The following is a 15,554-nucleotide window of genomic DNA, read 5'->3' on the forward strand; positions in this document are numbered from 1 at the left end:
GCAAGAGAGGAAAGAGTCCAGGAGGGCGCAGCAAGGGGCGGAGAGAGCAAGGTCACAAGGAATTGCAGCAAGGACAGAAAGTTCCCTCATATCCCTCATAACACAGTCCTTTCTCTGGGGTTTTGGCAACATCCTTAAAGAGAGAAAGATCAGGGTCCAGCGTTCACAAGCCTAGCGCTCTTCCTGGTTGCCAATCAATGCCTCTTAGGAAAAACTGATGGTCATCCCCAAACTTACAACCAGGGCAGCACCGTTTGGAAGGAGGCAGTTTTTGTCTAACCAAACTTGTTATCTGATTATCCATTTGCATATTATGTGGGGCCGTGGCTCAAGTGACCACTTGTTGTTTCTATACTAAAGAAATGTGAGGAGGCGTTTCCTGGAGCAGAAATGTCTAAATCCAGGTGTTCCTACAGGCTGTGTGCTGATTGGACTGTTGCTCAGGTCAAGGTCAAGCTGCCACCACCTGCAGCTCTGACTCTCACTAACTTGTGGAGAGAAAAGGGTGTTAATGATGACCTTCTAAAGACGGTAAGGATGCATTTGCATTCTTCACCCATATATTACAAGGATCTGCATGTATGTGTATTCTGAGAGCTGGGAGTAGTTAAGCATAGTAGTCCTGCATTTAATCTCTTCTTATGAACTGTAACTTCTTTCTAAAATGTATTTTTAGAAATGTTACCATATATATTTTGTTTGTAGTTTTATGTATTAAAATTGATCGACTCTAAGGACAAATATTGGAATTAATATTCCACCTGTGATCAAAAGACACAGTAACATGTTATAATTCTTGACTTCTTCTTTGGAGGTTTCTTCTCTGGGGGCCGGGACACTAGACTCTCCAGGTATACTGCCAATTCCACTGGCCACTCCTCCTTGGTCTTTGCTGGATCTCCCTCACCTCCCCTAACTTTTCACATCTAGCCAAAGACCTGTTTCTAGACTCATTTGCTTTGTTGTCTCATCTACTGTGTGGCTTTAAATGCCATCTCTGTGCTGTCAACTTACATTTTACTTCTCCAGCCCAAACTCTTCATCTAAACTCCAGATTCATAAATCCACCTGCTTACTCAGCCTCCATTTGATGTCTACTGCATCCAATTTTCTCCAATCCAATTATGTTAACTTCATCCTTCTTGTTGTTCAGGACCCAAACCTAAAAGCTGTTCTTAACTTTTGTCTTTCTCTCAAAATCCACATCAAATTGTCAACAAATCTTGTTGGATATGCCTTCAAAATGTACCTTGAATCTATTTCTCACTACATCCACTACTATTACCCTGGTCCATCATCTCCCCCTGGACCACCATACTACCCTCTTACTTCTCTCCCTGCCTCTGACTTTGACCCCCCAGTAGGCTCTTCCCAACTCAGTAGCCAGTGTGCTCCTGTTGAAATGCAACTCAGATCTGGTCACTTTTCTATTCAGAGCCCTCCGATGGCTTCCCATTTCCCTCAGAGTGAAAGACACAGTTCTCACAGTGACCACACAGTCTGCACCCCATATCTCCTCCCGCTCTGCACTGCTCTCTCTCCTCCAGTCACACTGGTCTCATTGTTCCTACAACACACCTTGCATGCTGCTGCCTGGCAGCCTTTGATTTGCATGTCCCAGGCTCTTCCCCAGATACCCATGTGCCATTTTCCTGAATAGTACCTTCTCCATGCACCCTTCCCTCACCATGTGATTTAAAATTGTGGTTTTCCTTCCTACCTTGTTTGTCCCTATTCCCTTTCCCTGTCCTAATTTTTGCTATAGCCCTCTTCAGCAGCTAACATATTACAGTTACTCTACATCACTCTTTGCTATTGTTTGTCTCCCTCTAGATGCCACAGGGGCAGAGAGTGTCTGTGTTGTCCTCTGCTAAATCCCCAGTGCCTGGGCACTCAGTCCACTGGGTTGATGGACAGAAGAAAGTCTTTCTTGGGGTGCCTGGGTGGCTCAGTCAGTTGAGTGTCTGACTCTTGACTTTGGCTCAGGTCATGATCTCAGGGTTCTAGGACTGAGCCCAGCATTGGGCTCCACGCTCAGCCAGGAGTCTGCTTGGGGATTCTCTCTCTCTCTCTCCTCTGCTCCTCTGCCCTCTCATGGGTGTGCTCTCTCTCTCTCTAAAATTAATTAATTAAAAATAAAAAGAAAGTCCTTATTTAAGAAGATAATAATTGAGATAAATCTTACTAACAAAAGATCTGATTAAAAACCAGGTTTCTCAAACTGAGGGTTGCTGGAGTGGTGGGGGGTGGGAGGGATGGGGTGGCTGGGTGATGGACATTGGGGAGGGTATGTGCTATGGTGAGCACTGTGAATTATGTAAGACTGATGAATCACAGACCTGTACCTCTGAAACAAATAATACATTATATGTTAAAAAAAAAAAAAAAAAAGAAGAAGGTAGTAGGAAGGGAAAAATGAAGGGGGTGGAAATCAGAGGGGGAGACAAACCATGAGAGACTATGGACTCTGAGAAACAAACTGAGGGTTCTAGAGGGGAGGGGGTGGGGGGATGGGTTAGCCTGGTGATGGGTATTAAAGAGGGCATGTACTGAATGGAGCACTGGGTGTTACACGCAAACAATGAATCATGGAACACTACATCAAAAACTAATGGTTAATGTATGGTGATTAACATAACATAGTAAAATTAAAAAAAATCCAAAAAAAAGAAGAAGATAGTAGGAAGGGAAAAATGAAGGGGGGGAAATCAGAGGAGGAGACGAACCATGAAAGACTATGGACTCTGAGAAACAAACTGAGGGTTCTAGAGGGGAGGGGGGTGGGAGGATGGGTTAGCCTGGTGATGGGTATTAAGGAGGGCACTTATTGCATGGAGCACTGGGTGTTATATGTAAACAATGAATCATGGAACACTACATCAAAAACTAATGATGTAATGTATGGTGACTAACATAATAAAATAAAATTAATTAAAAAAAAAAGAATTGGGACACACACACACAAACACAAAAAAAAACCACACCAGATTTCTTAGTATTGTACCATGTACTCAGTAGGCACGCTATAAAACATATTTGAGATGATGAGATATTTTATGGCCTGTTTTTCTTTCTTTTTTGGGGGGGGGGGGAAAGACAATTGCCGTGTGAAATGCAAAAGCATGGATCCAAAAAAAACTGCTCCAACATTTTCTTGTATATCACTGTCAATATTTGGAGACTGATTTCCACTAAAAACATTATTTTAGATGGTGTTATTCTTCTTCAGATCTGAGGCTTTCTTAATCAACTTAATGAAGAATATTTTATTCAAAACTGATTTTATTCACTTTATAGCTTTATTTTCTTCCATCAGTAAAATTTACAATTTTTGAAATCTAGAGGGTAACTATGAAAGTAATTGAAAGTCACAAAAAATAGTTATTCTGATGAGTGCTCATGGAAATTATATTTTACTTCATCAGGGTTTTTTTGGTGCTAGCTAAAGGTTAGAATAATTTCACCAAAAATTAAAATGCACGGCACACTCATATTTGGTTTCTTATTACCATTTCCACCAAAAGGAACCTGAACTTCTTAGAGAAATGGCTCGTTCCAGACCTGAGGCAAGGAAAATGCAAGTTGTGCCTGAGAATCCTGTTGTGTTTGAAAGCAAGAAAATTCTCAAGAGCTAAGAGGATTATGTCAAAAGGATAAAAGAGTATGCTAGAAGGGGCTCTTCCTGGCCAAATTTGGGATAATTTGATTATCAAAAACAATGACAGAAACCATTTACAACACATTGATTTGAACTAAATTCACAAAGCAATAATAACTATCCCCTCACTACCAGAGAGAGAGAGAGAGAGAAAGGGGTGTGAGGAAGAAGAAACTTTTCTTAAAGCAGAATGTCAGCTATTAAATGGAGGGGGAACAATAGAACTAAAGATCGCCATTTTGTAGTCCCTGCTAAAAATCATTGGTAAAAGATGGTTGGGTTACAGAGTGTTCCTGTAGAGATTACTTGTTCTGCACAAAGAGAAAACTTTCACTTTTCAGTGGAAAGTGATAGCAGTTACCCCTTGAACTAAATGACCCAATTTGAAATTACTAGTAGTGGGACATCTTCACATTACATCTCCCTGAGGTGGTACAATCGGAAGTTCACATTGCCATAGAATGTTCTTGCGATAAAGCTGAATCTAGTGAGGCCACTAGATTCCACTTCCACTTACAGGAAATCCACAGTATAGATGAACAAGTGAAACTCTATGATGAAACACACAGACAAATCTAGAACATGGTATATTCAACAAGATAACTTGACTCTTTAAAAAAAAAATCCAAATAAATAAATAAATAGATAATAAATAATAAAAAATCCATTGTCATAGGAAAAAAAAGAAGAGTAGGGGGACTATTCTAGATGTAAAAAGTACAGAGATACAACAACCAAGTAATATAATGTATGAAGTTATTTTGATGTTAAGAAAAAAAATCTATAAAAAATATAGGAAAACTAGGGAAATTTAAATATGGAATGGATATTAAGTGATGTTATGAAGCTATTTTTACTTTCCTTAGGTTTTTGGGTTGTTTTTTTTTTTTTTTTTTTTTGGTTTGATAATGGTATTTTGGCTATTAGGAGAATATCTTTATTCTCAGGAAATGATGCTGAGGTACAAGAGTTAAGTGGCATGATGTTTGCAATTCATTTACAAATGAATCAGGGAAAAAAGCAAATAGATGTATGTATACTTATATTTACACACACTTACATGCATACATATATGTATATATGTATATATAAATATTTAGAGAGCATTCATAAATGTGGCAAAATATTAAAAATTAATCTTGGTAAAGCATACATAGGTATTTATTATACTATTTTTAAAATTTTTCTGAATCATGAAAAATTTTCAAAATAAAAAGTTGGGAAAAGTAAAAATGCATGTAAATTAACTTTAAAAACCTACTACTGCAATGATGTTTTGTCCTTTGATGAACTGTTTTAGGAATATTTCATTTGTATCATGTCTTGATAAATTTAATTTTAACAGAAAATAGCAGCCACTACCAGGATCAAGAAAGTGGAACTTGCTGTCAAGTCCTGGCTACATAACCTTCATGACTTTGGGCAACTCACTTTTGCCCCCTGAGGCTTGGTTTGCTCAATTGCATAGTGAGAATAATATCCTGCCCTCCCATAAGACATGATGATGATATTATAAGCAATTACAAGGCATGCCTTCAACCCCAAGTAATATATTGGTGGATTCCTTTTTCTTCTCCTGTGAAGTGAAAATAATTTCATGAAAAAGGAGAATTGGACTGGAGGCTTTCATGAATAGCTTACCTTTCAGACCACAAAATCTACATGCAGCCACAAACACTGCCGATTCCATTTCAGTATTTTGCCCTCTGGCTTTATATGCTCTCTTCAAGAAATGTAGCTTTTCTTCTCTGGAAAAGGGCCCCAATGCTCCGTCTAGCTGACCTGGCCTAAAAGAGAGTGGAGAACTCTTAGCAACTTGATGTCCTACCAGCGTGGCAACAGCATCACTAAGGGGCTTGCTGGGGACCCAAGTGCTCGATGGCTAACTCTAATGCTTGGGTCTGCACTCCTGGTAGGACAAATCCAGCCATCTGAACCATCCTATCAAGGAACCTGGAGCAAGGCTGTGCCCGGCTCGGGTATCTTGTTGAAAGGAGTCTCCATGATGTTGAGCGCTCCAGCTCTGGGGCAGGTAATCATTGAGTGACCACTGCAGCTAGGACTGTACTGGGACAGCAGGACCCAGAGGGCTGCTAGGAGATCTGCCCCTTGAGGAAAACCTCAGGTTGCTTCCATGACTGGGGGATGGCTCAGGGACAGGTGCTGGCGGAGAAGAAGCAGCTTCAAGCCTCCTGAAGCTATTGAGGATCAGGAGGGTGGTTTGGATGGTGCAGTTCTCCATCTCTGTGAGGACAGTGCTAGCTGTATATAGGCAATTGACTTGTCCCCTCTCTCCCCTGCCACACATGTCTCAGGCTGCATGCCACCCTTTTGTGATCGCTTTTTCCCTGCTAGGCTGCTCTCAGGGTTCATTTATCACTTAATTTCACCTGTGTAGCTAGTGAAGCCGGAAGGAAGTGGAGAAAAGCCTGATGCTATCTTGCCCGTGCCGCTCCCGATTGAGGGGGGAGGGTTGAGGCAGGGAGGCTGATACACTCTGTCACCATCCATTATTTGCACAGTCCCCACTTTGGCTCCCTTCCTGCTCTTTTCCTCCCTTTCCTCTTACACACTACTTCCACCCTGGCTGTCTGCTTCTCCTTGTTCCCTCCTCCTCAGTGCTGCCTGCCAGCACCTCTAATGCAGTGTTATTTAAGCCAATTCAAACTCCGATGTCCCAGAAGGCCAGCAAGTAACATCCATGAGGTCTGCCTGGTCTGAAGAGAAGGAACAGCCTTGCCTCACCTTTAGCAAACGTAGCCTGGACGTGGGCGGGGTCTTGCCAGGGCTGCCATGCATATATTAGTTTATATTTTTTATGTTCTGTTATCTCCAGAAGCCGAAAATCTGGACTTTCATGAGAAACCTCCAGAAATGTTCAATGTTGGCAAAATAATTCACATTTTACAAAATACTGTGCAGGCCAAAGAAAACATTGACTCCAACAGGCTGCCATTTGCAAGCTCTGGCTGAAACCTATCAATGACCCTCCCAGTGAAGGAGCCGTGGCCTATCACAGAGTCTCAACCCTATCAGACCCAACATGCCTCCTATTTTATAACACATATGTACTGACACCCCTTTGACTAACCTGAAGTAACATTTGTAGATAACATAACCTGTCTCCATACATAATTTTTTTAAAATTCAGTATAATACCCTAAGTTTGATCCAAGGGAAAAGAAAAGAAACATAATTGAAGATGAGATAATAATTTGATGAACATACACAAACACAAAAACACTACAGGATTTCTAGAAGGCCCTTCAAGGAATGGTAACAATCCTGCTTAGGTTCTTTCTTCTGGAATGAGCAGAGTCTGCCCTTGAGGGTCTTTTCTCCTGGCCCCTCCCCCACCCCTTGTAGCAAGAGCTACTACATGGCAAATCACCGATTTCACGACCCCTCATGGTTGAGAGATAAAAGTACCATTCTGAGACTACCCATCCCTTTAGACTCCCTCCCCCAAATATTTTTCCCCGTTTTCTGGTCCCTACTCTCCCCTGGGTACCAGATCCCTTCTGAAGTATGGGTGAATGTACCTTAAAATGGCAGAAACATAGAATCAGCATTTCCCCTTTTCCCAGAGTCACCAGTTTAAATGAAAGGCATAAACAGAGATAAGATTTTGCTAACATCGCTAATTGTATTTTAGTATTTGATTTGTTCTTGGAGGATTAAACCCACTCTTAATATAAATTCATTATGGATGTTTCTCTGCTGCTTATTATGTCCTTACATTCCTATGCTCTAGTAAGCCAAAAAGGCTGTTTCAGTTCTTTTATTTAATCCCCAACTATTTAATTTTCTAAAGCAGAGTTTTTAATGTAAATAATGGCCTTGAATAACAAAGAGTTGCAACAATTTTCTGTTGCTTTCCCAGTTTGTAACTTCTTGTCACCTTCATAAAAATCCTAGGTACACATCACATGTCTGATGAGGACTGGGAAGAGGGGATTCCCTTGCTGTAGCTGAGGAGCTCTTGGGCCAGTTCGTGTCAAGTTTAGCACTTCAGGTGGTGATGTTGTCCAAGATTACCTATTCGAACCAGGGATCAAGGAAGGAGTCTGTGGCCGCATCTGCTATTACAACAGACCCCAGGGCAGTATTGCAATGTGAGATTAAAAGAGTGGTTACAGAAGAATGTCACTTAGAATTTACTTTTGACATGTAGTATGTAATCCATTCTGCCAACATTAATTAATGCTTGTTGCTAATGATTCTCCCTATTTTCATCTTTTAAATTATTTTCTTTTCCAAATGCAATTAAATAATAATATTCAGAACAGGCATTTACATTTGCTGTCTTTCCAGATTCACATTTATAACGTGATCTGGTTTAGATTTCAAGACAAACATGACTCTTGGACATGCAAATTAGTACCGGCCTTCAGGCTCAAATTTGAGTAAATTAGGTCAGGAATAAACTAAATGAGCCTGCCAGCAAGTAGCTTTCATAAAGTGATGTGACTACTTGATATTTAATCTTCTCTGCAACTCCTTGATTACTATAATTTCTTTGCATCTCTATCCTCTCTTCCTTCTGATTCTTGTCACATCCACCCTCCCCCCCCCCCATGTAAATTAGGCTTCTTGGCTGACCTTCCATTGCTGCAAAACCTGGCTTGCTCATGGGACTCAGGAACTCAAGTCTCAGGGACCTGAGAAACCATTTTCTGCCAACTCCTATTGTCCCTGCCTGCAATGCTGTCCTGTCCTCCCCCACACTCTTTTTTTTTTTTTTTTCATCAGACTACCTACAACTCATTCTTCAGGTATGAACATAAGTCACTTCTTTCAAAACTGAATCATGGAGGGAGAAAAGATAAAAAGCAATAATATGGATAGGTTACATTAAATTTCCCCAGCCCAGCTTTTTTTTTTTTTAATTAACCATTTTATTTATAAGATAACGGGGGCCATGCCTATTTGTAACCCACGGATAACCTCGAACATTATTTGACAACAGCTTTAGTTTGTCCTTTTCCCCATTTGTTTTTTTTATTTTTTATTGTTATGTTAATCACCATATATTACATCATTAGTTTTTGATGTAGTGTTCCATGATTCATTGTTTGTGCATAACACCCAGTGCTCCATGCAGAACGTGCCCTCTTTAATACCCATCACCAGGCTAACCCATCCCCCCACCCCCTCCCCTCTAGAACCCTCAGTTTGTTTTTCAGAGTCCATCGTCTCTCATGGTTCTTCTCCCCCTCCAATTTCCCCCCCTTCATTCTCCCCTCCTGCTATCTTCTTCTTTTTTTTTTTTTTCTTAACACATACTGCATTATTTGTTTCAGAGGTACAGATCTGTGATTCAACAGTCTTGCACAATTCACAGTGCTCACCATGGCACATACCTTCCCCAGTGTCTATCACCCAGCTACCCCATCCCTCCCACCCCACCCCCCACTCCAGCAACCCTCAGTTTGTTTCCTGAGATTAAGAATTCCTCATATCAGTGAGGTCATATGATACATGTCTTTCTCTGATTGACTTATTTCGCTCAGCATAACACCCTCCAGTTCCATCCACGTCGTTGCAAATGGCAAGATCTCATTCCTTTTGATGCCCAGCCCAGCTTTTGATCTAGTTTTTGATCCATTCTGATTTCTGTGTATAGCCTGGATAAGGGGACATATATTGATAGTGCCCTAGACTCTCTGTGTCTTAACATTTATTATACTTTGTAATTACTCACTGTTTGTCTATTGCTGAGATAACACATGAGCTCTATAAAGGTAAGAGCAATGTCTGTTTACTCTTTTCCCTGCAAGCCTAGCATTATGCCTATTATAGGTACTCAATAAAAATTTGTTGAATGAGTGAATGCTTCCATAGAGATGCCATAGAGCAGAGATCTGCAAACTACCATCCATGGGCCAAATTCAGTCTGTCTTTATAAATAAAGTTTTATTGCAACACAGCTACATCCATTCATTTACATATCTCTGGTTGCTTATACACTACAATGGCAGAGTTGAGAAGTTGCAACAGAAATCATATGATCTGTAAAGCCTAAAATATTTACTATCTGGCCTTTTACAGAAGAAGTTTATCAACCCCTGACACAGAACACAGCCATATCCCTCTGGATTTTTATAAATTCCAATATTGATCAACATGGGATTAATTTAGAAGACCCAGGGAGACACCCATGATAAAAGAGCGTTGGTGGGCCAGAAACTTTTAAACTAAGTCAAAAATAACTCAAACAAGTGGCTCCTTGAATTATTTACAATGTTCTAAGAACAGGAAAGTGATTGAGAAGGAATTTGAAAATGTGGGCATCAAAAGTGATATTATTCACCTACCATCCTAATATTTAGATATGTTAGAACATTCATATCTTGGTTAAAGTCTCTCAAAGGTCAAAATACCATTTAATCTGGTATTTTATCCTCATCAAGGTTTGTTGGCTCATCTAAGGAGTGGGAACATCAGCAAAGGAATGAATTTTATCTTCTTTGTCTCTGAATGCAATGCTGCTTAAAAGAAACAAACATTCGCATCCTATCAATAAGCTAAGAGTTCTTAATGAGGACAAAACTTCAAAATGAAGGTATCCACAACAGCACAGTGGTTTCATTTCCCACCATTCATAGACTTTCACTGTGATACTGGTACAGCCTATGGGCTGGATGCATTGTGTTGCCATAAAATGAAAGAACTAAGACCCATGACCATGAGCTGGATGGTCAGCAGAGTGCCTTGCACGTGGCTCATATCAAGTGGCAGCCACAGCAGCAAGGACGGTACATTGCATGGGCATGGGCTATGCACACAGATCCTTGTAGCCCACAACCCCAAATTATAAACAATCTTAATAACACTATTACCCATTTCACCCCCAAATGCACTGGTACCTACTACTGATTATTTGGGGTAACATTGGATGAAAAACAATCCAAAAGGATGCCTGATTTAAAAGTGATTGCTAACATTCTCCTTCTCTTTCTGGATGGGCATCCACAGATGTTCTTTATCCCACCTGTGAGGGCCATGGCTGGACTTGACCTTGTACAAGGTCAAGTGGTAGAAAGGGCGTAATCTTTGTGAATATGACTGTTTCTAGTGAAGCATGGCTCAGCCACCTGTGCTCTGTGCTACTGGACAAGTCACTTCTCTAATTTCTTGTCCAAGGTCTTCTAAGGTCCACACTTATTCCAAAACTGTGTAATTCTGAGAGCAAAATCACAGCCCTTGCCATCCTGTCACCCTGCCAACCAAACCTTCTCAGTTACAGTGTCCTGTCTGTATTTGCATTTGGTGACATAGTAAAATCGCCTCCTCCCAAGGTCTGCTCCTGGAGAAAAGATTGGAAAAGAAGGAGGTTTCCTCAGAACTTGGCATCAGCCCCAGTGTGGAAGCAGAGACACAGCCCCTGACCAGCCAAGGAAGAAGGGAGTTGGGGGGCAGGGGCTGGCCAAACCTTAGGAAGCATCACCTGGCCCTTCCCTAAAAACCCAGCCTGATCTCTTCTGGTGTGTTGATGAGGAAAAGACCCAACCAAGTAAAGGGGTGTAGCCACTGACATGAGCTAAAACAAAGTTTTCCTTAGAACTCTGAAGTCTGTGTCCTTAGCTGACAAATGAGGCAAATCTTAGTGATTAATTTCTCCCTCCAAGCACTTATTTCTGTCACTTATAAAATTCCTCAGCCTCAAAATTTGCTCATACTTATACTCAAAACTTATACTTATCCTCATACATATTCGTCAGCAATTCTTCCAGTCTTCCCCTTGAGAATACCTAAGTCCATCTGGGCAATAGGCAGTGTGATCTCTCATGCTATGTTTCCATGGAGGAAAAAAAGAGGAAGATAAAAAGGAAATATTTCTTTAGATTTCTTTAATTTTCTTTAAATTTAAATTTCTTTAAATTTCTTCAAGCCCAGCCTCCTGACACTTTCTAGCCCATCTGGGTATCTGCTGGGCTCCGAGGATGTTGCCGTATTTTGGCAGCTACCCTGTATGGAGCAATCACTTGGATTTAATAATAGAAATCAAGCCATCTCACCTATTCTCCCTGATGTACCAATTCTGGTAATAGTAACATTACAGCACCAGGCATGGTGCAGTAATGTGATAAGTTCATGAAGCATAAGCATAATAGAAATAGAGGGAATGCCAATGCCATGCTGTTGAGAGAAAAGAGAAAGTCATTATACATCTTGCAAACTGGTACATGCACAGGACATATTTTCTTCCTTCATTACAAGTTAACAGCCCTCAGATAAATTTACATAATCATTATGACTTTGCCAAAGCTGAGGAAAACGTAAGTCAGCTCTAACTGACGCCTACCTGACATGCTGATAGATGTGTCCATCTGTGAGGATCAGACAGAGACATCTCCCTGCCAGTTACATGGAGTTCAGCCCTCATTGTCAAGAGCAGAAGGTGGGGATGGCATGGTGTACTGGTGTGTCAGGGCATGGCCATTTCTCATCGCCCTGCTGGGCTCTTTACAGTGAGCCTTTGAAAAAGAGCTTTTTGCAAGATTGACTTGTTTCTGAGGAGATATAAATTTGGCTGCCATGCAATTAGTCCTCTTCCACCATACTAAATGAAATAATAAATCCATTTCATTGTGCTCATGTGGCCTTGTTCATTCGCTAATTCAGTGTGAGCTCTGAAAGGTATGAGGTAGAGGTGTGGGCTACATCCACATCTGACCATTCAGAGCATAGGTGAGGCTATGTTGCTATACTTTATGACTATAACCCCTATTTTCCTCAGCATTTGCTACAATAAAATCAATATCACCAGAATAGGGGTCAATATAGTTTAGAAGATTTAGTAACTCCTGGGAGTTACAATATGTTCTAATAACTCTCCAGAAAGATCCTCTGTGCTGGAATTTGTAGGAGCTGAAACTGAGTTTTGAATCAGTGGCTATTTCATTCCTAACATAACTTTAGAGGGTCAAATGTGTTCTTCAATGTGTTCTCCTCTTGGACAAAGGACTTTGCATGACGAAAAGTACCGGGGGCATCTTGGCAATTAGGTGATGTCTGCCACTAATTGTCTCACTAACAAATCTGGAAAACCTTTGTAACCATGACCGTGATGTGCTCAGCTGAGTTCTCTCCCTTTCACCATCAAGAATATTAAACTATGGAAAGTTTGAAGCTCTGGGTTCCCCATTTTGGTTCCCATTGAACATGTCCTGACTTCCAAATGCATTGTAAGCCTCCTGGAGACATGAATCAAACCTGTATTAATTTGTATGTCCAAGACTAACAAGTCTGGGCTTTGGCACTGGCTCTGTCACTAATGAGTAGACTCTCTAAATCTCATTTTCCTCAACTATAAATTAAGAGAATGAACTATTATTTGATCTATTACGTTCCTTCTAAATCAGATATTTGATAGGTTTATGATTATCACTTATTATGCAACATGATGATAAAATGACAAATGGGCTTATATATTCCTGCAAAATCTCTCTCTCTCTTTCACACACACACACACACACACACACACACACACACACTCAGCAGCTGCTGGAGAGAAAGAATTTTTAAAGAAGGGGTCCCAACTGGAAATCTCTGTTTGCCTAGTGAGGGCTGCTCTTAATTAGCTGACCCCTGGACATGATACATATTTCAGGCCTTTTCCCTGACAGGACAGCAGGGTCAGCCTAGTGCTATTTTTATTTCTTACTCTGAAGTCTTACTGCTTGTTTATGATAGTTTCGTATTTATATAAACGTTACCTTTTTTGTCCTTACCCATTTACTGTGTAAAAAAGAACAGTTGTAGTCTAAAAGTCAAGTGAAGATTAGTAAAACAAAATTTGCCAAGATTGGAGAATACTCAGCTTCCTTCCAATGTAGACATTCTATAATAGTTGAATGAACAGATGACTAAATAAATGGATTCCCCCATCTGAGCCCCAAAAGCAGGTGTGAGGCCTTCTTGGCCCAGAGGGGAGATAACTTAGGTGCCCAGCTGGTGATACATAATCTTCCCTTCTTTACCCCAGGCTTCCAGCCACGTTCATCCATCCTTCCATCACCAGGTACTATCAGGTGATTGACGGATGAGGGCTATTCTCTGGTGTAGGAGCCACAGGTAGGTCCGCTCCTTAGAAGTGTTACACATCTGCAGTGGACTCTTCCCTGGTCCTCTGGCATGCCTGGCTGTGCCCTTTAGGAGGACTGCAGCGTCCAGACACATGACAGATATAGAGCTATTGTTTCGGAATACAGCCCTGTGGCAGAGAGACTTAGAAAGGCCAGCTGGGTGCTCACACGTATACACTCTCCTTACGGGGATGCTCCCCTGCGTCCAGGAGGGAAATGGTCTCTGTGTTCCCTAAAATTGCAAATCATTCCACTTTTATTTTGTCTTAGGACACCATGTGTGTCCAGAGCTGTTAACATAGTCCGAATACAGAGAGCAGTTCATAAGAGCTTGTGGAAATGCATTAGCAGCTTTTCAGCGAGCTGAGTATAGTGTTAAACAGCATGCTTTGACAATTCTGAAAATTGGCCCATGTGTACGAAAAGCTCAACATTCCCAAAGCTGGATAAGGGGTAGAGGAGAGAAAATTGTTGGTGGCTTAATCAGTTATAATCTAAAGAGAGGAGGTGTGCTTTGAAGGCTTTCCCCCCCTAACTTGAATAGCTAAGTGGTAGCTAATAAACTAAAGTGACACCAAATGCCATGTTCTGCCCCTAGGGCTTTTTCCAACAGCGAATGCCACACCTAGGCACTTAATTTAATTGTGTGAAAATGCAAAGCAGGTGAGGAGAAAGAACTCCTGTATTCAGAATCTCCCACCTTCTTCTGCCAGCTTGTGATGAGTACCTGAAGGGCAACCATTGAGTACTTAGACCAATGGAGGACACAAGATCAGTTTTGTGCATGCAATATCTGTCTGTCCCAGCTCAGACATCCTTCATGTCCTCTCTACTGTCCTCCAATCCCAGCTCCTTGTGTATAAACACTGCAAACTCTTTCATTGTGTTGGGGCTCCCACCAACGCAGACAAATTGTTAATAAAAATAAACAATTGCCTGCCTTATAACTGGGTTAAGAACCAAGGGTCAGCTTTCAACTTTAATGTTTTTATTTTATTTTTTCTGTACTTTGAGTATGTATAGATGCTATGGGTTATGTTCATGAGTTAGCTAATTTGCATCATTGACCTGTAAATAAGGCAACCAGAAGCAAAGTTTGATGTACTTAATTAGTAAAGAAAAAGATAATCACAAAATCAAAGTAGGTGTTGATTTTGTTCAAGTAGGTGTTTCCCGGCATTTCTGTTTACAGTGAACATCAGCCAGCCTCTTGGGTTGGTACAGACAGCTCATTTGGGCACATTAGCAGGCCATATGCTTACCATGGACATGGAATATAAGTAACATAAGGAAAAAAGTACTCTGAGTTTTAGATATGTCTTCTCATTCCACAATCCCAAACATTAGTTTTCATTGTAAAATGTGCTACGTTAACTTAAAGCTTTAAAGAAATCACATCAAGACTCCAACTTCTCTTTCAGAAGAAATTCTCGTGGAATAAGCCTTATCGCATAGCCTGGAAATTTCACCATGCTATTTCATCAATTCCAATGATTTCTTTTTGTTTTGTTCCCATTTTAACATCTCTGAAATTATCATAGGTGTTGCAGTCAAGGGTGTCAAATCTAATAAAATGTGGTAATAAAACTGTCTATAGTTGGTTGTGTAACAGCCTATCAGGGGCACACCCGCCTCGGGGATGGGTGAGGTGGAGACCAGAGGGAGGATGGCAACAGCCTAACAGCATGGGTAGCCTGGTGAGCACCAGGAGGCAGGAGCAATGTCAGAGACCCAAGGAAGTGCAGCCCATAGAAGAGCACCAGGAGCAAAGTCATTTGGAAATCTAAGCTAATCCCTGCTCAGCG

At 41.0% G+C, this 15,554-nt stretch overlaps 1 protein-coding gene across 1 annotated transcript in view; it reads right to left on the bottom strand.

Moving 5' to 3' along the window:
• The window catches only part of UPP2 (uridine phosphorylase 2), a gene marked incomplete at its 5' end in the record, with an annotated part of 30,567 nt that extends 15,906 nt beyond the window's left edge, over nt 1-14,661 (bottom strand). The window contains 7 exon segments of the mRNA XM_035006536.1: nt 5,300-5,445; nt 7,550-7,610; nt 7,613-7,654; nt 7,657-7,766; nt 11,679-11,800; nt 13,396-13,402; nt 14,477-14,661. Of these exon segments, the coding sequence (XP_034862427.1) occupies nt 5,300-5,445; nt 7,550-7,610; nt 7,613-7,654; nt 7,657-7,766; nt 11,679-11,800; nt 13,396-13,402; nt 14,477-14,661 (673 nt within the window).
• Nucleotides 14,662-15,554: the final 893 nt, after the last annotated feature.

This window comes from Mirounga leonina, unplaced genomic scaffold (genome assembly GCF_011800145.1).
Source record: "Mirounga leonina isolate KUSES-001 unplaced genomic scaffold, KU_Mleo_1.0 Mir_151, whole genome shotgun sequence".
NCBI classification, from domain to species: Eukaryota; Metazoa; Chordata; class Mammalia; order Carnivora; family Phocidae; genus Mirounga; species Mirounga leonina.